Genomic DNA, 22251 nt, shown 5'->3' with positions numbered 1-22251 from the left:
ATGGAGAGAATTCTCTTGGAAAAACTTGATTCGTTTTTTATCACGCCCAAGGTTAAGAGTAAATATTCAAATATAAATGTACAATGTTGGAGAGAATGTGGAACATCAGATGCAAATCACACACACATATTTTGGAATTGTCACAAGTTAACATTGTATTGGACTGAGATTCATAAGTTTGTACAGAAGATACTAAGATATGATATCCCTAAGGGTTACAGTGTACTTTACCTGTGTAACTTCACTGAAGAAAATGTACAATTACGAGATAGATATCTGATCAAAATATTGTTAATAGCTAGTAAAAAAGCTGTCACAAGGAAGTGGGGAAAAGTAGAACCTCCTACTCAAGGGCAATGGAGGGATATAATAGAAGAAATCCATAGCATGGAGAAACTGACATATCGACTAAGACTACAGGAACAACAGCTGGAAGGAAAATGGGAGAAATGGACAATATTCAAATCCCAAAACAGCGACGAAGATAACTGATATAACAAACAGACGATTGACGGACTCACTGGATGAAAAGGAAAACATGAACGTAGCACCCAAACAGTAATTTTCTTTGTCATTTTCTTTTTCTTATAATTATGTATGTCTTTTATGTATAAGTCTTGTCCATTTTATGTATACTTGTTCGGAAAATGAAACTCAATAAAAATTAAAGTGTAAAAAAAAAACGTGTGGAGATCTGCTGGAGACGTACGCATCCTCAGAGCTACATGGACAACTGACAGCTGTCTGTGGAAAGGAATGAAATGAACAGAGAAATGAACGGAGACGTACAGACACCACGGATCAGTGAAGTCAAGTGAAGTAAAGCATTACTGTAATGTTATTACTTTCCCAGTAACTAAATTTAGTAAGGAATTACAATTTCCAAAACAGTGTAGTTATATTACAGTTACTAATCCAAGTAACTTCAAGTTGCAGCACTTGCAGTTTGGCTGATCGTTGACTCCTCCTGTAAGGTTAATTATTGCTCCAATAAAGTGGATTCAGTTCTAAAATGAGCTGGTTCAACAGGTTGTATATGTCACTTTTTCGGGAAGGGGGGGATGGGTAAGCGAAAGTAACTAGTAATGTAACTATTTACTTTTGATACCAAGTAATCAGTAAAGTAATTTTATTACTTTTTCAAGGAGTAATCCGTAATCAGTAACTAATTGCATTTTCTGAGTAACTTGTCCAACATGGCCTAACCCTTCCTCCCAAACTCTGCTCTCTCTTTTTAGCCTCACTAGTCCTTCCCTCTCTCCACCCCCCTTCTCTCTCTTTCTCTCTCTCTCCCAGTTGGGTGGAGTCTATGGTTTGGTCTGTCCAGTTCCAGGGTGATCCTCTAGTTACAGAGGGGTGACCCCGTCCTGTCTCTCTGTCTCTCTTGTTTCTCCTCCTCTTGGTGCCCCGATGCCTCAGCCTTCCTCCTACCTTCTGCTCAGCCTCTGATCTACTCTCTTCCTCCTGACATCCATCGCCCTCGCTTCCTTTCCCAACGGACATTTCTAGAACCCTCTTTCCTCACCCTTTTGGATCAGCGTTTGGTTCTGGGTCGAGTCCTGAACCCCTAACCCTACCAGACCCAGTTGACGAGACCCGACCGACAAACAGCCGTCATGGCGGACAAAGCGGGCGGAGGTGGGGAGGACTCTGGGAGCATCATGGCGTTGCTGGAGCGCGTGGCGGGCATCATGGATGGTGTGCAGGCCACACAGCAGCGTATGGAGGAACGTCAGTTGGAGCTAGAAGGTACAGTGAAGACCATCCAGGGAGATGTCTCCAAGCTGAGCAGCGACCATGCTGCCACCAGCGCCACCGTGGACCGCCTGCTGGAGAAGACCCGCAAGGTCAGCGTGCACATCAAGGACGTGAGGGTGAGGGTGGAGAACCAGAACCTCCGCGTCAAGAAGGTGGAGGCCACCCAGGCAGACCTGCTCGCCAAGAACAAGTTCCGGGTCGTCATCTACCAGGTAAGGGTCACACCACCAGAGATGTGTTTGGCTCTTTGGAGGTGTTGGCAGCAGGTCCAGGTCCAGGTTTTGTGCCGAGTTTTTGGTCTCTTTTTGTCTTTTTTCCCTTCTTTGCCTTATCGTAAAAAATCCTACTTTTTAATTCTATTTTTTAATATAGTATAAAATAGTAGTTGTATCGTTTATAGCCAGTTTCCATTTGACATCATAAGTCTAAATGGACCAAAGTTTATTTCCTGTTGCAGTGTTTGCTAGTTGACAGAAAATATGTTTGGGTCCAAACTGTTCCCAAGCAACAGAATTAAAGTGAAGCAATTTATACTAATTGTAGTGTTTTGTAATATATATATATATATATATTTTGTAATTCCGTCTTCTGACTTTTTTGTTACCTACCTCACTGTGTGTTTTAGTCATGTATGTGAATTGCTGCTGCTACACTGAAATTTCCCTTTGGGGATAAATACAGCACTCTATCTATCTACTCTATCTACATTATCTATCTATCTATCTATCTATCTACTGTATCTATCTATCTATCTATCTATCTATCATCAAAAAGAAGATAGTTCTAAAAGGGTTCTCCTATTATTAGCGCAGAGGGAAAAGATGATGGTGCTATATTGAGCGTTTCCTGTCTTTAGGGTGTAAGGCGAACTCAGGCTGATTATGAACAACTTAACCCCATGTATGCTGACTTTAACCTTACATTTCCACTTAAGCAGCTTCAAATTAAGAAGAAAAAAAAGTCCTACGTGTACAACAGCATCACATCCATATTTGCCTGTATCTGCTGATCCAACGCTTTCTTGAACCTCTAGGTGTTTATATTGAATGAAATATTAAAAAAATACATACAAGACGCCATGTTTGTATGGCTGCACCGTTACACCAGATGGAATAAATCTAGATGTTTGTGCATCATTATATAGACATTCCCTGTCATTCAGCATGACATTTTTGGTGTCTTTGGGAAACTTGGTATCCTGACCAAAAAATGTATCTCAAGTTCTGTGGGTTTGAACAAAGCTTGGACCTGCAACCTGCGTTACCACGGTTACCACTGTGAACAGGGCCAGAGGAAAAGGCTGCACAGCCTATGTTTGGGACCTGGCCCTTAGTTTGAAGAGCCAGTGCAGAACGTGAGTGGACGACAGACTGGACTGTGTTGAATAGCATCATCAGACTACAATAGTCCTGAGCTGGAGGGCACATGGCTAACCTCTGACGGAAAAGTTTCAGAAGACAGACTAGCGGAGCAGCTAGTTCCTGGAAGTCGTTTCCATGAGGAGACACCTGTGGATTCTTCTCAGTTTGTGTGAGGTGTCACTATTCATGTCTGTCAGTTCTTCTGGTTGATAACAGCGGTGGATTAACTGGATTCACAACCAGCACAGATGTAGCTGGACTGATGTCTTGTTAGTTCTCAGTTCGTTACGAGGGGTAGAAATAGCACCAAGCACACCCACACGCACGGTCACACACACACACACACACACACACACACACACACACACACACACACACACACACACACACACACACACACACACACACACACACACACACACACACACACACACACACACACACACACACACACACACACACTCTCGGCAGGCTTCATTTTACCTCTTTGGCCTTCACAGTCAGCAGCTGCTAGCTTGGCGGTGACCTGGTTATTTTCGCTCTGGATCAACGTCAGTCCACTGAAAGGTTAGGCCACAGATCTGCAGCACATAGACTGAGCCGATCTGCAGCACATAGACTGGGCCTTCCCATCCAAGCATCTAAACAGTCAGTGTTCGAGAACGATCTTTTGGCCATTATGACCATATGTTATGTCCTATGTTGACCATTTGTCAAATCCCCTGGCATCAGTCGCTATATGACGACGCTAAAGGTACCCTTCTGTGTCTGTATAGGACTCGCTGGGTGTTCCATAAACTCCATGGTAAAGCCTCTCTCTCAGCAGTACAGTATTGACACCTGCTACAACTTTCTCTCCTGGACCACAACACACAATCTGGTGTAGCCTACAATGTGTAGCAATAAGGCATTCTGCTTTGATTTTTGTGTGTGTTTTTTGCTTGAGCTTTTTGGTGATCATATTAATTAAAAAAAAGGATTGTAGATACATTTCGATGCCAAAAGAGGTGACAGGTAGAGGTGCTTGTAGCCTTGAGGTTTTTGCAAGGTGCCGTCAGTGCCAACCACTAAGTGTAAATGTGTACTGCAGACTGTTTGGATGGAGGCCTTCCAAACATCTTGTCCCACGACAAAGTTACATTTTCACCTCCGTCCAGCTGCAGCATCTTTCAGGCATAGTTCTGAGAGCCTTTGAGCCTACATCTGTTTTAATTGACTTCCATGCAGATGACCGAAGACTTTCATACTTGGTGTAGACCAGCGTTTCTCAACTGGTGGGTCGCGACCGGGTCGCGGGGCCGTTTTGATTGGGTCGCGGACATTGGCCAAAAAAATAAAATAAAAAATAAAAATCATATTTCATTTGAGTTAAATTCAGATTATTGAAACTGGATTAGCCTGACCAGTTTTACTTGTTTAACAAGCTGAAGCATATGCTCTGCCTGTGATTCAAGAGAAGTCTGCCTTTTCATTTCATATTTAATTTTAGTTCAATTCAGATGATTGAAACTGGATTAGCATGGCCCCAGTTTAATTAAAAATTATGACCAGTTTAACTAAAAAGCATATAGCCTGCCTGTGATTCCTTTTTATGTCATATTAGTTAAATTCAGACTATTGAAACTGGATTAGCATGACCAGGTTTATGACTTGTTTTATTATTATTATTAACTTGTTTAAAAACATATAGACGGTTTTCACCAAAGCGCAACCCCACAGCACTTCCTTTTTCTCAGCATTCGGCAAACTGCAGAAATATTCACTTGACATCGTTACTTTTGTTTTCGCCGCTCAGCTGTATAGACGGTTTTCACGGAATGGTCAGTCCTGCACTTGAATGTTTTTTTTTCTTTTATGTCCATAGCAAACACTGCAACAGGAAGTGAGCGGGGGTTCAATTTAGAATGTTTTTGTTGTCAAGTTAAAACCGTCTATAGGCATGTAATTCAAGATAAATCTGCCTTTTATTTCATATTTCATACAGTTCAAATAAGACTTCTGAGCATGACCAGTTTGACTTGTTTAAATTTAAAAACATATAGGCCTGTAATTCAAGTCTGCCATATTTCAATTGGTTTTTAGCCCTAGTTGCACTTCTGTTGCACTTTTTTGTTCATTTGAGGTTTATAACAGTGCATGAAGGCATTGTGTATTAAATTAATGCGCTATTTTTTGTGCAATAAATTTGAGTGGTTTAAAAAAAAATCTGAAATTTGGGTCGCGACTTCATGACAAGGAAAATAGTGGGTCCTGAGTCTACACCAGTTGAGAACCACTGGTGTAGACAGTGGCTGAGGTCAGCAGCAGGAGATGTGATGCGTATGAAGTGTCTTCCAAACAGTGATGCAGTTGACAGAATAAAGCCAGTCACAACACTGTGTTTGTGAATGGGGGTTAGGACAGACTAGCGTAATTGCTGGCATTCCTCTATATGGGTAAAGTCAAGCTGACACGTGCACTCTCACTTTCCACATGACCATAGCATCGGTGTAGAGTTCCAAAGCCCCTCCCCTTCTGGTAGGGCACTATGCGACTTGACTCTGACTTGTACTTTGATGACTTGAAAAGGTTTCTTAATATAAGCCTTGACTTGTGTTTGTCTACATGACTTAAAGTGAATGATAATCTCAAAGATTTTCATGTAAATAAATGTATGTTAAAAACCTCCTGTTGTGTTCAGGTCAATTTGACCTGGGGAGACAATGTAAAGCAGGTGGATGGATGAACGGGAACACAATATAAGGGTTAAGTCACTATCTATCTATCTATCTATCTATCTATCTATCTATCTATCTATCTATCTATCTATCTATCTATCTACAGTATCTATCTATCTATCTATCTATCTATCTATCTACAGTATCTATCTATCTATCTATCTATCTATCTATCTATCTATCTATCTATCTATCTATCTACAGTATCTATCTATCTATCTATCTATCTATCTATCTATCTATCTATCTACAGCAGGGGTGGCCAAACTTTTTTGGTTGTGGGCCGCATACAGAAAAATATAAGGAGTCGCGGGCCAAACAATATTAAGCGCGGCAGTTTTCGCGGCAAAAAAATTGGACCAGAAAACCCTTGTGCCATCAAAAATTGAATTTCTACCTAAATTAATATATGACACATAGTTTATTGATGCGCTCACCTATATTACAATGGGTATTTCTGTATGTTAGCAAATTTTCTTTTCCTGTGCCAACAGGTTAAGACAGAGATAATTTAACATTACATTAGTATTAAACATTAATTCAGTATTTATTTATTTTTTTAATAAATAGACCATGTCAGGGTGCCCAAGTATAACCCATTTTCAATGGTTTTAAATTGAAAAAACGAAATGGGGGGAATCTGTTTTTTTGGTTTTGTTTTTCAGTTTCTTTTTCTTAATGTTTTTGTTTTTCCGTTTTTTCCCCCGTTTTCGTTTTCGTTTTCCGTTTTAAACTTTGAAACAGAAAAACGGAAAAACGTTTTTAGCAAAAAAAACAAAAAAACTTTTTTTTTTTTTTACTTTATTCCCCCCCCTAAATTCATGGCGGGCCACTTAAAAATGGGCAGCGGGCCGCAGTTGGCCCGCGGGCCGTAGTTTGGCCACCCCTGATCTACAGTATCTATCTATCTGTCTATCTATCTATCTATCTATCTATCTATCTGTCTGTCTGTCTGTCTGTCTGTCTGTCTGTCTGTCTATCTATCTATCTATCTATCTATCTATCTATCTATCTATCTATCTATCTATCTGTCTGTCTGTCTGTCTATCTATCTATCTATCTATCTATCTATCTATCGATCTATCTATCTATCTATCTATCTGTCTGTCTGTCTGTCTGTCTGTCTATCTATCTATCTATCTATCTATCGATCTATCACAGACTGAGTTATGGCCCATTGATGGAAGCCTTTGCATTTTCAGTATTGCACCATTTGTGAACTGGGTGTCTGTGGTGACCCAGATGATGCAACACTGTTTGGATCTCACCTGCACTTACTGGTCATCACCATAGATGTCGCCAAAGAGAACTGAAATGGAAATCTTCGAGATTATAACTTTAAATTGAAAGTGATGAGTTTTATTCCAGCAGACGACTGAATTTAAATTCTGTTTTCTGAATTTGTCTGGAATGATTGAATTTATTGAAGTTGAAACTGATTATAGAAATCAAACGCGTAATGCTCACGTCACGTGACTGTTCAGCTCTATCGTATGGTTGGACTTTTTGTGTTGTACAAGAGGTAAATACGAGTTTGGGTATTGTTTTCTATACTGTGATGACCTACAGTATATAGTGTGAAAGAGAGTTTTGCTAATGGCGAGTAGTCGTTAACATTTTGATAGACATGAACGTTTGCTACCAGATCATATATCAGCTAACTAGGTTATGCAAGTCCATAACGTTAACGTTCCTCACCTGGGTCCAGACCTTTGAATCAGCCCACTCCACCGACTTGACTGCTTAGGAGTTGACAGTTCAGTCTGATATCAGCTGACGTACACTATTTCATGGCGATCTAACGTTACCTACTTCAAATGCAAAGCTAACACAACTTTCTTTGACACTACATGTCACAGTATAGAAACAATACACACAAACCCGTATAGCTCTTGTACTTCATAAAAGTCCAAACCATAGGATAAGTGGTCATCACACAGTAAAGTAAAAGCAGTCCACTTCAGTGTTTTGGTACGCTTGTGTTCACACTCATGTGTTCCCGTGCCCAGACCACCTCTTCAAGTGAACCCGGGCACGGTTCACTATTCTGTTTCTGTGTTCACACTGATCAAACGAACTGGACCTGGGGTCAGTTTGGGGTCAAGGGTGCTCGGAAACGGTCCCTAATGTGAAACCCCCCTAGATGAGCAAGCCAGCTGAGGCTATTCTGAGTCTCAGCCTGCATCTCCTAATATAGATCTGCTCTCTCTCTCATTACAGCCTGCTGGGCGAGGGAGGAAGTCATTTTGGTAGCTGCTAACTCATCTCTCGAGACAGACTAACTAATCTCTCGAGACAGACTAAGTAATCTAACTAATCTCTCGAGACAGACTAACTAATCTCTCGAGACAGACTAACAAATCTCTCGAGACAGACTAATCTCTCGAGACAGACTAACTAATCTCTCGAGACAGACTAACAAATCTCTCGAGACAGACTAATCTCTCGAGACAGACTAACTAATCTCTCGAGACAGACTAACAAATCTCTCGAGACAGACTAATCTCTCGAGACAGACTAATCTCTCGAGACAGAATAACTAATCTCTCGAGACAGACTAACTAATCTCTCGAGACAGAATAACTAATCTCTCGAGACAGACTTTCCACTTGCATCGAAAATCTGTCGGAAAGCTCTGTGAAAATAGCCGAATAACAGCGCTCGTAGGGGGCAGGCTCGTAGGGGGCAGGCTCGTAGGGGGCAGGCTCGCATGCTGCGCTTTACCCAATCAAAATGGAGTGGGCGTGACCGAGTCAACCGGTGTGTAGTAAAACTTGCCATTTTCAGCGTGTAGCAACGAGCTAGTGTTGTTGTTTCACAGCGGCGGAGGCATTTGAGATCGCGGAAAGGAAATCCATAAATGGTCAGAGCCGGTCGGTCGGAGCGGCAGCCAATGGCAGAGCTTGCAGGGAGCGGAAAGGGATTTTCTTCCGCTGCCGACCGCAGCGGAAATCTCTGGTGGCATTCAAACGAGCCTGCCCCCAGAGGTTAGAGAAAAAAATAGCTTTTTCTTACACCGTTGGGTTCCCAGATTGGCTGCGAACAGGTGTTTATTCTCTAATATCTCAGTGTGTTACTGTTAAAGAAGAGCTGTGTCCCAGTTAGAAGGGAGATGTGTGGGTCATATTCTCACAGTCGGTCAGGGCTGAAGGTTTGGAGGATCAGCAGGGTCAATAATCATAATAATAATAAGGATCAATAATCAGATTGGTTGAGTTAAACCTCAGTGGGTGGAGCCAAAGAACCACACGGATGTTAGACCGAAGCTCATTGACAAAGGAGGAGGATGCTCATATTATGCAACAAGTCATCTTCTAGGTTGTGCTATACAGTAGTTAGCCTCACTGACCTTACAAGTTCAAACTAGCCATACTAGCCTATAGCTAAGTACTGTAGGTAAGCTAGTTAGCTAACCTGTGCAAGCAGAACTGAAGCTTGAGGCAGGCTTTAGCTGAGCTGACGCTTAACCGTTCACACAAGAAGCCTTCTCTTTTCCTCCCAGCGCCTACTCGGCGTGCCTTGAACCCGCCCACAACTCCCATTGACTTCATGCCTGGCAGCTTGAAGCTTCACGCGTCACGCTTGGAAAATAGGACTGAATCCTGAACGATCGCTTGAGCAAGGCGTGAGCGTGGCTTCGGCGTGACACGCACGCAGCTGGTGTGAACGGCATCGCCTGTTAACAAGGACGCCTAAATGAAACTTGTGGGTTGAGCTTAGGTTGAGCGTTGCTTTGGCGTATAGTGTGAACGCCACTTAGGATTTGGGGTAGTCTAGGCAGATTCTTTAATATTTAAAAAAAGAAAAAGTTTGATATCTTACAGATGTGTGGCTTCTACAGGAAGATATACCATCATTTCACCACTGGAAGACTCGTGGTAAGTCTACATTGGGTGGTTACGACATTATGGCTATAATCAAAATCTCAATGAGAATATGAATGGGAAATACTCTTCCGGACCATTGACGTCACGGAACGTCATGTGACTGTTCAGCTCTATAGTAGGAATAGACTGATTCAGGGTCAGAGGTTAGGGCAAATCTATTAATAGTTCATGATGAAGGAAAGTGCAGACTGGTCTCTGGTCAGCTCGCCTCAGATGCTTCTGCTTCATATGTGGAAAAAAGTCTGTTCTTCAGGAATGAGGACAAGTACGTATCTTAGAAGTTTAACAAACAAACCAACCAACCCTAACCATTTATAATGCGTTTAAAGGGATAAAAAACACAAATAACATGTCAAACAGGAAACATGCATGTGATTGGCTGATCAGTTTGAAAGTTGCCAGCCGTAGATGATATCTACGTTTCCTCCTCTCAGCTTGTTAGCAGACCCGGCTGATGTAGTTAGCGTGCTAACACCCTGCTAGCTGCCTTTAGCTCAGTTATGACTGTCATGCATACAGTCAAGTCAAAGCTTTGGAAATGTCAGGCTTCGTATCAGGTATCATAGAGTTTAAGCCTGTAATCAAAGATCCTAGTCTGCTCCATGTCATTGGTATGCTACAACCAAGCTAAAGTCCAGTCAGCCTTTCAATTTCAAATAGGACATTTCTCAAATGAAGGAACTGAGAATGATAGCACTCAGTTTCTGTACATTTTCAATTGATTTAAATGAATCTTGGCCTCTGTGGCTCTTGGCGCACTGGTTCCCAAAGTGTGGTCTGGGGACCTCCAGAGGCCCTGAGGAGGTTTAGATTAAATTTCACTATAGCCATTTGAAGTTAGCCAGTAAAATATAGGAATGTCGCTCTCCCCACTGTTACTTGAGTCGATGTAGTTGAAGTCTATAATGATGTAATTTCAACTATAGACATTTGGGGACTTTGAAAACTATTTGCAAGCTGAAGTAAACTTTCACTAATATGTTCAAACCAGTCAGAATAAGGCATATTTTATGAGCTTGTGTTTTGTGTGTAAAACCTTATATACTTAGTTACTTTCCACCTCTGCTCTGTGCTGCAGGCTCGGTATTTTTGCTCCATTTCATACCGAGCTTGACTGAATAATTCGGTGGCGAGCTGAAGCATGAAGCTGAAGCATGCGATGACGTTGCCTATAAGCTGTACAGTGAAAGTGATCCAGCTTGGCTCTTGCTGGCTGCATGGAGAAGCCTTGCTGCAGCTGATATGTTTAGCTCCCTGAGCCACAGCAACAGGTGCTGCTGCCTGCCTGCTATTTATAGAGTCAGCATCAAGGCCCAGCCCGGACAGCTTAGACTTCTAGGTAACACACTTCCATCAGTGTGGGACCAGTGACACAACTGAAACAGCTTCAGTTCCAAACTGAGATATCCAATATTAGGAACAACTAAAGACTAGACAAGGGATTTCTGCCATTGAAATAAGACTCAGTGTTTCACTGTTTATTGTTCTCTCAACTGAAGTTTAAACTCATTAGCCTGGTACACCATCCAGATCACATGACCTCACATTCTGTTTGGCTCGACATATCAGTCTGGACTCCGCCGTCCACAGTCATTTCAGTGGGTGCGAGTACTTGCCATGACAGATAACTCATTCAGCCAATCAGCGTTGCCATATCCAGTCCTTCAGCCAATCATCGTTGGATCCAGTCAAATCCAAATCCACTGGGAAGAAAGTCTAAAAGGTCTTCTCCTCCGAGAAACTCTGCTGGTGCATACTCCTGTTCTCGTTTCATTGTTATTGAGTCTATTTCTGCAATAACTGCACTTATGACTGTAAACTCGACAAACGTTAACATCTGCACATGCTTGACTGAAGTAAAAGCCAATAATGATGTGTGGTAATGATATGTGCAGGCTCTCAATTAGGCATATCTCAAGACCAGTACAGTAGCATCATTTTAAGAATGTGATCGCTTGCATTTTTGTACAAAAGAGTAATGAACTCACATGAAAGAATAATTATTTATAAAATAGAAAGTTTGGGGGAATTCTCAGTTATACTCGTCAAAACATGAAACACATGTACCACATAAAACAAAAACATACAGTAGCAGCTCACAGAATCCTATATGACTCAAACAAATTAGATTCCCTCATTAGGATGGACAACTGCTGGCCAAGGAGTGCTCATGTTTTTAAATTTGCCTTTTTATTTGAATTGTGAACCAATTTTCTTTACTTCTCGTGTGACCCTATTGTTTTTGTTTGTTTGTTTTAACTTGTGTTGTTTTGTATGTATTATGTGGAAGTAACTGTATGCTGCTTTCTTGGTCAGGGCCCACTTGAAAAATAGATGGAAACCTTAATGTGATTGCATGGTTAAATAAAGGATAAAAAAAAGAGAGACAGGAGGAAACAGGTCTAGCTACGGAAGCACTCACAACCTCCAATTGAATCTGCCTCCAGTCCAAACCGTCACTATATTTCAATTTTTTTTTAATGGGGATCAGCTCGGCTAGCTGCAAGTCTGTCTGCATGTGGTTCCAGGCTGCAAGTCTGTCTGCATGTGGTTCCAGGCTGCAAGTCTGTCTGCAAGTGGTTCCAGGCTGCAAGTCTGTCTGCATGTGGTTCCAGGCTGCAAGTCTGTCTACAAGTGGTTCCAGGCTGCAAGTCTGTCTACAAGTGGTTCCAGGCTGCAAGTCTGTCTGCAAGTGGTTCCAGGCTGCAAGTCTGCCTGCAAGTGGTTCCAGGCTGCAAGTCTGTCTGCATGTGTTTCCAGGCTGCATGTCTGTCTGCATGTGGTTCCAGGCTGCAAGTCTGTCTGCATGTGGTTCCAGGCTGCAAGTCTGCCTGCATGTGGTTCCAGGCTGCAAGTCTGCCTGCATGTGGTTCCAGGCTGCAAGTCTGTCTGCATGTGGTTCCAGGCTGCAAGTCTGCCTGCATGTGGTTCCAGGCTGCAAGTCTGTCTGCATGTGGTTCCAGGCTGCAAGTCTGCCTGCATGTGGTTCCAGGCTGCAAGTCTGTCTGCATGTGGTTCCAGGCTGCAAGTCTGTCTGCATGTGGTTCCAGGCTGCAAGTCTGTCTGCATGTGGTTCCAGGCTGCAAGTCTGTCTACAAGTGGTTCCAGGCTGCAAGTCTGTCTGCATGTGGTTCCAGGCTGCATGTCTGTCTGCATGTGGTTCCAGGCTGCAAGTCTGCATGTGGTTCCAGGCTGCAAGTCTGTCTGCAAGTGGTTCCAGGCTGCAAGTCTGTCTGCATGTGGTTCCAGGCTGCAAGTCTGTCTGCAAGTGGTTCCAGGCTGCAAGTCTGTCTGCATGTGGTTCCAGGCTGCAAGTCTGTCTGCATGTGGTTCCAGGCTGCATGTCTGTCTGCATGTGGTTCCAGGCTGCAAGTCTGTCTGCATGTGGTTCCAGGCTGCATGTCTGTCTGCATGTGGTTCCAGGCTGCAGGGGCAGAGAACACAAAGACCTGTTTGCCAAGTTCAGTGCGAACCTTGGGGACGGACAGTAAGAGGGTGTCATCTGAGCACAGGCAATAATTTCTACTTTTGATGGAGATATACCCACAAAGGTAAGAGAGAAGCAGACCAAGGATGGACTAGTGAGTAAGTCTGCGCAGGGTCAATGAGGGCTACTGAACTCTGGCATATAGGGTGCAATGGTGTGTGAGAGCTTAGGTTGGGCCAACACATGTATTTCTTATCAACAAAAATAAGATCTATGTATGTTAGATGTCAGGCAGACATGTGGCATTGAAGAGATGAGATGATCATTTTAAGACGCAGTGTTTTTCTTCTATCTAACATCTTTTAAAAGGGGCAGTGAAGGAGGTGGAGTGGAAACGAGTCCAGGAGGAGAAGACCTGAGGCGTGTGACGGGACTTGCAAACATCCCACCAACATCTCAGAACATCTCACCGACATCTAACACACATCTCAGAACATCTCACAGACCAATCCAGTTACTGAAATAAAACTTTTGCATTTCATGTGTTAATGTTAAACGCAAAAATAAAACAAGTTGAACAACTTTTATACTTGACAAGTAAAACAACTTTGGTCATTTAGGCAAGTAAAACAACTCAGTTAAGGTTAGGGTTATGGTTTAGGTTAGGCTTAAATAGCAAAAACGGTCAATGTGATTTAGAGTTGAAGCCTTGAACATGCTGAAAAACAAAACAGGGCTCTCCACCCTTGCTGGCCACTGCACTATTTCAATAGAGTAACGCAGGGATCATGACATCTTTTCGTAGGCTTACCCTGAAATCGCCAATATGCTGGTTCATAGGCGGAAAAGGCAATGGGGTTTTTGTATGGGGATTTCAGTTAAATGCAATGAAATAAGCTCTGTGGTTAACAAAGGTTTATGAAACAGCGAAGTTTGTGTTCAGCAAGATCATTTTCACAAACGAGGACCACTTTTATGACTTCTGAAGCGTTTTCTGGAAATCGCGTTTAAAAATAAAACGCATTGACGCTTCAGAAGTGCATAAAAGTGCTCCTCGTTTGTGAAGATGATCTTGCTGAACAAAAACTTCACTGTTTCATAAACTTTTGTTAAACACAGACCTTATTTCATGCATTTAACCGAAATCCTCATACAAAAAAAATCGAATTGCCGTTTACACGTATGAACCGGAAGTGCTACTTCCGGACTCATTCCTGCGGTACTCTATAGTAGAATATAATGTTGATATACACACGTATCTCAAAATGTGATGTGCAATGTATTTTTAGTTCAGAAATGATGATGTTCTACGTATCCATGGATGCAGAATGCCAACATTATCCTGGAGACCAGGCACATCTCAGAACATTGCCAACAACACAGAGTATTTTGGAGAACCCGTTTATGTGATACAACATACTTGTGTCTAATGGTGCTATTAATATGTAATATGTAATAATGAGCATGTAATATTAATATATATGTGTAATATATATATATGTAATATGTAATAATGGTGCTATTAATATGACTAATGCCGGTGTTGTTTCACCAAACCAGTGGATTAGATGTTTGTGGGAAAAATAGCCACTTGATGTATAAAGTGCATCTCATGTGATATTGTAATAAAGTTATCCCACTGAACTCACCATGTGGCTTTGTGTTCTTATGGAATATTTGAGTAATCCTGAGATCAATATTAACACTACAGCTCATGAAATTATTCTTAACTCAGATTATGCTTACTTTGTTGACACCATGGTCACAAATGAATTATATTTGGCTTTGCTTGTTTTCATAGAATTAAAAGCAGATTCATAAATCTGATGGACAACACAGTGGCAATGTATGTGTAACACTGCAGGGGTTTGTAATAGCACCCTGGGCTGTGGGTTGGCGATGGCGAGGGCGTTTGGACGCTGCGGTGCATTCCGGCCTCCGAGACGCACGGTGTCATGTTGACGAAACGCACCGAGCCGACTGGTGGAGGTTAAGGCAGAGTGACTGACATCGAATGTAAAGATGCATGATGCATGAAGAAGAGAAGAGACTCGACTTGGGTTCTGGTGACTTGACTCTGACTTGTACTTTGATGACTTGAAAAGGTTTCTAAAGTCTTGACTTGAGATCTTGTGTTTGTGTAAATTACTTAGATTGAAAGTGATGAGATTTGTGCCAGCGGACGACTGAATTTATGTTCTGTTCTCTGAATTTGTCTGGAATGATTGAATTTATTGAAGTTGAAACTGATTATTATATAATCAAACTCATGATGCTCTTACCAAGATTGTATCCTATTCAAACCACATTGCATTCAAAAGTCCTGATATTTGGTTTTCTTCTTGGACTTGACTTGTGCCTCAAAACTTGAGAGTCCCAGAATATTCTATTCTTCTTTTGCAGGAGCCTCAAGTTCTGATGTTGGATGGCTCTTATCAATGACCGTTGTTCTCGTAATTCACCAACACCTAACATTAGGATTTGACCAGTTGGGAGAGATAACGGGTTGCTTGTAACACTATGATTCTGATCATGTTCTCACTCTGTTCTGTGTTCTCCTCCCTCAGGGCGAACAGGAGGTGAAGACCGTGGCAGCTGGCAGTGAGCCAGCAGAACCCAGCGACGGAGGAGCCATCTCCAGGGCCGAGGTGGAGCCAGACAAGTTCGAGCTGCCGCCCGAGTCCGACGAGGAGTACATGGTGGTGGAGGAGGCATCGGCGTCCGCGGCCCGCGTGGAGAAAAAGACGGGCCTGACGCGCATCGAGAGCTTCAAGGCCACCTTCTCGAAGGAGAACATGAGCAAGACCCGAGACAACCTGGGCACCAAGGTCAACAAGCTGGGCCAGCGCATCGTCACGTCCGAGAGGCGCGAGAAGATCCGGCAGTCCGGGGAGAGGCTGAAGCAGTCCGGTCAGCGCATGAAGGAGTCCATCGCAAAGCTGAACCCCAAGAAGGAGCGGACAGTGGCGGAGGGCCAGGAGGGAGCGGAGGGGGCCGCGGAGGGCGGCGCGGTGCCCGTGCCCCCGCCCAAGGGCCGCAAGGGCAGCCCGGACGTGGCCGCCGAGGCCGCCGCCGCCGAGGGCCAGGCGGAGGAGTCAGAGGTGCCCATGTACGACATGAAGCAGCTGTCGTAAAGCACGGGCACCATGGACGGCCATTTTGTTTTCATGAACTATTGAGACCACAAGGAGAGAGCGGGGAGCGTTGTGTGTTTTTAGGGTCGCTGCTACCTGGCCGTGCTGCAAGAACAGAGATGACCCTGATCCTCTATGATTGTGTTAGGCAGTGTGTCCACATAGCGTTTTCTTCTGAGTGCCGGCGGCCTTCCTCATTAAAAGCAACGAGAGGCTTCCGCCAGGCGCACAAAAGGTGGCCGTTCCAGAAAAGCTGCTGCAGCCGGAGGTGTTATTTCCCTCAGAGCTTTGCAAACCTTCAGAAATGTTCAAACTTTTCAGAAAAGCGCCGGGTGACGTGAACCGATTTTTCCAGTCGAACCAATCGCAATGACGGAGCCATTCCCCATACCGTCCATAGCAACAACAGGTATGGAGACATACCGTCCATAGCAACAACAGGTATGGAGACATACTGTCCATAGCAACAACAGGTATGGAGACATACCGTCCATAGCAACAACAGGTATGGAGACATACTGTCCATAGCAACAACAGGTATGGAGACATACTGTCCATAGCAACAACAGGTATGGAGACATACCGTCCATAGCAACAACAGGTATGGAGACATACTGTCCATAGCAACAACAGGTATGGAGACATACCGTCCATAGCAACAACAGGTATGGAGAAAGTGGCGGTGGAGAAATAGGACGTTGTAATCATTGATTAACGTAACAGCGATCATAAACGCAGTATGGATACCGGGCAGGTATTGGAAATATCTGGTAAGCCTTTGCTTGTTCCATACCACTGTATTTGTCTGCTAGAAGTGCTGACCAGCTGGTTAGGGAGCGAGCAGCAGGTGATGTTATCATCCGTTTTTATTTCTCCTCACCAAAAGCGCTCCAAGCAGCGCTTTATCCACACCAAAACCCCCCGCGAACAAACGCTATGTGGACACACGCCCTTAATCATTTGAAGGTTGTTAGATGGGATGAGACGAAGAAGCGAACCGGCCGGCGACATCAATCAGACAAAACATCAAGAAACAACCACAGTGATCCCAGAGACCCTAAACCACCACGCTCCTTTTACCTGCAGTTACCTTTGTTCTGGACACTTGTCAAACCATTTATTTAGATAAGAATATCTATTGTTGTTTTGTTTGTTTGTTTACAGTAAACTTTGGAGAATTCAAACTCAACAAACTGACTGTAAGGAGCCACTATGATCAGAATGTCTCCTCTCCACTTGGTTTTTCACAACATTATATCAATGCTGTTCACTTGTCTTTGAGTTGCATGTTGGATGAGATTGACCTGTGGGATGTTTGGAGCTGCTCTGGTGGATTGAAGGTATGACGGGGTTCTGGTATGTTTGGTTCTGTCAAATGTTTGGAGAAATAAAGCAAGAAGTTTGCACAGGTGAAATGGTTTGGTTCACAAAGAGGAAATAAGTATGTATTGTAACTGGAGATGTACTTCAAAAATGATTAGGTTCACTCAGAGAAAAGGTACAGAAGTGTATGTATTGTAACAGGGGATGTACTTCAAAAATCCACGTCCCAATGCCAAAAGGTTCATAAGGAAGCCCTGAAACGCTCATTTCCAACGTTTAAGTCACGCTTAATGCTTAAGAACAATAAGAAGTCATTCGGATGAGTTTCCTGAGTCGTCCAAACCACTTAATCAAAGAATGAGAACCATAAAAACTTGGAAATTATCTTTTGATTAATAAATGCACCCCCCACCCCCCATCTTGCCTTCCTGGGAGGCTACAGTTATACGTGTAACATTGTGGTTTGAAGAGCAAAAATCAGGGCAGGAAACTGTTTTGTCTACTGCTGTTTTGTGGCCTCATTAGTTTGGTGGAAGACTCATCAGGCAGTTTGACTACACTAGTAGCAGTACCAGGACCGACACCAGTACCAGCTGTCAATTGATTCAAAATAGAATACTGTAGGTCCTTGAATTCTGTGGCTTTGGGCCCTACCACATAATTAAAGAATGCACCTTATCTAGAAAGAATTCTTAATTTTGGGAGGAATTAGTTCAACTTCTGACTGAGAGGAGGAATTGTTTTTTTAATTTTTTTTAGAGATAGCATAAATTTACTTTTTGAAATTGAACAAAAGTCAATCAGCTGGTTTGTGAAATTTATCTAGAAAACCGGACATAGATACATTTAGTTTAGCAAGAGAACATCGCTTTCGTCACATGGAAAACCTCAGAACTCCAGTTGAGGTAAAGTGACATGGTTCCTCGATGGGTGGAGAAACTCTTTGAAAACCCGATTGGAAAATGTCAAAAATGCACCGTCCAATGTAAGCGTGACTTTCTCTGCTCCTGAAAACTTTGTGTTTTTGGAGTTGAAAGGTTTTCACTCAACAGTGAACAATATGAAATACAATCTTTGAATGAAATATCTCAACACCAACTACAATATTTCTTGCTGCAAAAACAGTGGATAGGAATTAGACCTTATAATATTCTGACATCAAAACTGTATTTTGACATGATTCTTAATAGTGTTAGGAGTTGTTTGTAGCGAGTGATTTTGCATGGCTGTAGTAATCAATATTAGAGCGACAGCAGCTGTTTGTGGGTCACACTGAGAATATAAAATGTAACTTGGATTTGCTGCAGTGTGTTTCTGCGCGTGTGTGTGTGTGCGTGTGTTCACAGTGTGTTTCTGCGTGTGTGTGTGTGTGTGTTTGTTTGTTTGTGTGTGTGTGTGCGTGTGTGTTCACAGTGTGTGTGTGCGTGTGTGTTCACAGTGTTTCTGCATGGCGTTAACTTCACTGTCTGATTCAAGTAGATGTAGATATTTATTTCTAATGAACTCTCACAATCGATTGAATTACAAGGTTTGATAGAGATTAAATTATTTATTTAATTCAGTGTCATGAGAATATTTGTTACACCAATCTGTAGAAATAGTCAAATTACAAGCTGGACATAAAGTAGAGTAGAGATGATTTCAAATGAGAAAGAAAAGTGCATTCTTTTTCTTACTGTCGCTGTCGATCAGATGCTTTTAACCATGTTAGCAAGTTTTCCAGTTCTGGTTACTCTGAATAGCAGACTTTTATTCATGTAGGTTATTCACATTCTATTCTCCTATTTCTACTGGACCTTTGTATGACTTTCCACTGCTGGCATTCTTTGGGGAATAAATAAATAAATAAATATATATATATATATATATATATATATATATATATATATATATATATATATATATATATATATATATATATATAAAAAGATGATGATAATCATAATGATACTAATAATAATAATGATAATGACAATAAAAAGGCAAACAACCTAGATTAGTCTGACTCTGAAAACAAAGATAACCAAAAATTTACCAACCAGTCACTCTAATTATGATGATGATGATGATAATAATAATAATAATAATAGATTGGACTTCAATAGCGCCTTTCTAGATATTCAAAGCACTTCGCATATCAGGGGAGGGGGAGTGGTGTGATGTGTAGCACCCACCTGGGTGATGTGCATCACCCACCTGGGTGATGTGTAGCACCCACCTGGGTGATGCACGGCAGCCAGTTTGCTCCAGAACTCTCATCAGCTATCACGGTGGAGAGTTGAGGACTAAATGTGCCAATTAAAGGTCCGATCCGTAAGTTCTAACTATTACTGACACCGGTGGCTGTTAGAGTAACTGCAGGCAGCGTGTGCACGAGCTGGAACCATACACGCATGCGCCCAGCAGCTGCTTGGCTAAAACAGCAGAGGTGTTGTTTGCTTTGTAACGTTAACTCATATAAGTCACTCGAAAACGGCAACCTGGACAATTTATCAGCCAGATCAGCCTCGAGATGCCCAGGAAGGATTCTGGATGAATTAGCGGATGTTATTGTGGCATGTTTGGTCGTGTTTTGACTTGCGTTGGCTGCGGGGAGTTAGTGGATACTCACGTTAGCATGAGCCAGGAAATAACCCCCTATATTATATGGTACAGTCTAATGCCTGGAGTTGAGCTGGACGCGACCAAACTGAACAGTCAAACAATGTTCCGTAAGCATAACAGCAGTAACTGTTAGGCCTATTTACGACAGGTACATTCATTATCCACACAAGACGGTAACGTTATTAGTGGAGCTGGGTGGTAATTATCTATAGTAGTTAGCCATGTTTAGCATCAAGCTAACGTTATAATAGGCAGTCATCACAGCAGCTAACTGCAGTCAGTCAAACAATGTTCCATGACCATAAGCATAACGTTAGTAAGTTCTCAACGTGGGATCCGGGGACAACTAGTGGTCCTTGAGGGGGTTCCAGGGGGTCCCCAGCAAATTGACTGAATTGTAAAACTTCAGTATTATTCCATTTACAAGAAGTGAACACAATTAGAGAATGTAAAAGGGTGAATATTTTGATGATAGTGGCACTGTTATGTCTCTCCCTACAATACAGACAGTCTGTTATGTCTCTACCTACAATACAGACAGTCTGTTATCTCTCTACCTACAATACAGACAGTCTGTTATCTCTCTACCTACAATACAGACAGTCTGTTATCTCTCTACCTACAATACAGACAGTCTGTTATCTATCTACCTACAATACAGACAGTCTGTTATGTCTCTACCTACAATACAGACAGTCATGGCATTCTGGATCAAATCGTATCAAACAATAAAACAATTCTCTGATTTGGGTCAATGAGAGAAACTCTCCCACATGTGCGGTGTCACTTGCAGTCACACAGCAGGGCGGCGCCCCTGAGCGTCCAGTGCTCGGGGGGCTGGAGGGTCCGCAGCAGCAGGGAGAACACGTAGGTGAGGTCTGTCCGCCGAGGCTTCTTATAGACGGGGCAGGCGTACACGGTGACCCCGCCTCCGCCGCCAGCCAAGCGCTTACCGTCCGCCATGTTGGCCGAGCTCACAGCGTACACGTGGACCACGGGGAGCGCCGTGAAGAGGACCTGAGTGAGTACAGGGGGAGGTCACTCTGGATCTATTACTCCAGCTGTCTGTCTATCAAATCAAATCGCAAACTCAGTTTTATATGTTGCCAATAAAGTTAGTAATTAAAAATTAATTTCCAATTAAAACTAATTAAGATATTTTATCCTAAAGCAGGGGCACTCAATTAAAATTCAAAAAGGTCCAGTTAGAGAAAATGTCCTCAAGCAAAGGTCCGGAACATTGTAACGTAGCTTGCGCTATGATTCAGTGCCATTGAACTCAATGATTGAAGTAGCCTAATAGTACGTCTGTATGTAGTCAACAACTGACTGTTAAATCAAAATAAACATCAACAATGCTTATTTACAGTTTTCATATTTAACTGGATTAATTATAGCTACATAACTAGCCTACTATAATAAATAAATGTTCTTTTCTCATTTCAAGTAAAATAATGCATTTACAAATAACATACAACAGAGTGCTTTGGAAAAATGTGCATCTTAAAATGAAGTGCTTTAATTTAAGAGAAATGCGTTTCCCCTTTTCTTCACTCCATTTCACATTTAACACTCTCAGCCAACAAACAACCTTTTCTCTTGAGATAAGTGAGCTCCGTATCTGTCTGTCGATCAATGCAATTGCAATGCAAACCTCGCATGCCCTTGCGTTGGGCAGTGAGTGTGCCCTGGTGTGTGTTTGCTCATGTGTGGCGCTTCCATAGACCGGTCAGGATCGCACCGCACTTCACACGAGACATACTGGTTTTGATCTGCCCGTAAGAACAATGAATGGACATGTAAGAGTGGTTTCTTTTGAGCACACCATGTGAAATTACTATCTCTCGCATCAACTCGCCTCTGTCCGTGTGTCTCGCAGCACCACTGAACGAAGCAACAGAGAGAAACGATTCGCTTATTTGATTGGCCGAGTAGCACCACGTGTGATGATTTACAGCGCATGCATTGGTCTGTGAGCTTCCTGGCAGATGAACCAGTATTACCGTAAAGACTAGAAAAGCATGTGCCGGTTAAAATAGA

The 22251-nt window shown here is 42.6% G+C and overlaps 2 protein-coding genes across 2 annotated transcripts in view; one reads left to right on the top strand and one right to left on the bottom strand.

The window, feature by feature from the left end:
- The first annotated feature begins 1415 nt into the window (after positions 1 to 1415).
- On the top strand, positions 1416 to 17822 carry cavin4b (caveolae associated protein 4b). Its single transcript, XM_083632363.1, has 2 exons — positions 1416 to 1970; positions 15718 to 17822. Exons 1-2 carry the CDS (start codon positions 1617 to 1619, stop codon positions 16282 to 16284), a joined length of 921 nt encoding a protein of 306 aa, XP_083488489.1. The 5' UTR covers positions 1416 to 1616; the 3' UTR covers positions 16285 to 17822.
- Positions 17823 to 20994: 3172 nt separating this feature from the next.
- Positions 20995 to 22251, bottom strand: part of dnah5l (dynein, axonemal, heavy chain 5 like) — a gene marked incomplete at both ends in the record, with an annotated part of 185082 nt that continues 183825 nt past the window's right edge. Inside the window, one exon of the mRNA XM_083661022.1 lies at positions 20995 to 21228. Within this exon, the coding sequence (XP_083517148.1) occupies positions 20995 to 21228 (234 nt within the window). The remainder of the gene's footprint in view (positions 21229 to 22251) is intronic.

The sequence above is a fragment of the Poromitra crassiceps genome (genome assembly GCF_964638095.1).
Source record: "Poromitra crassiceps genome assembly, chromosome: 2".
In the NCBI taxonomy this organism is placed as follows: Eukaryota; Metazoa; Chordata; class Actinopteri; order Beryciformes; family Melamphaidae; genus Poromitra; species Poromitra crassiceps.
Note: the sequence above shows the minus strand (reverse complement) of the source record. Positions and strands in the feature narration are given on the sequence as shown.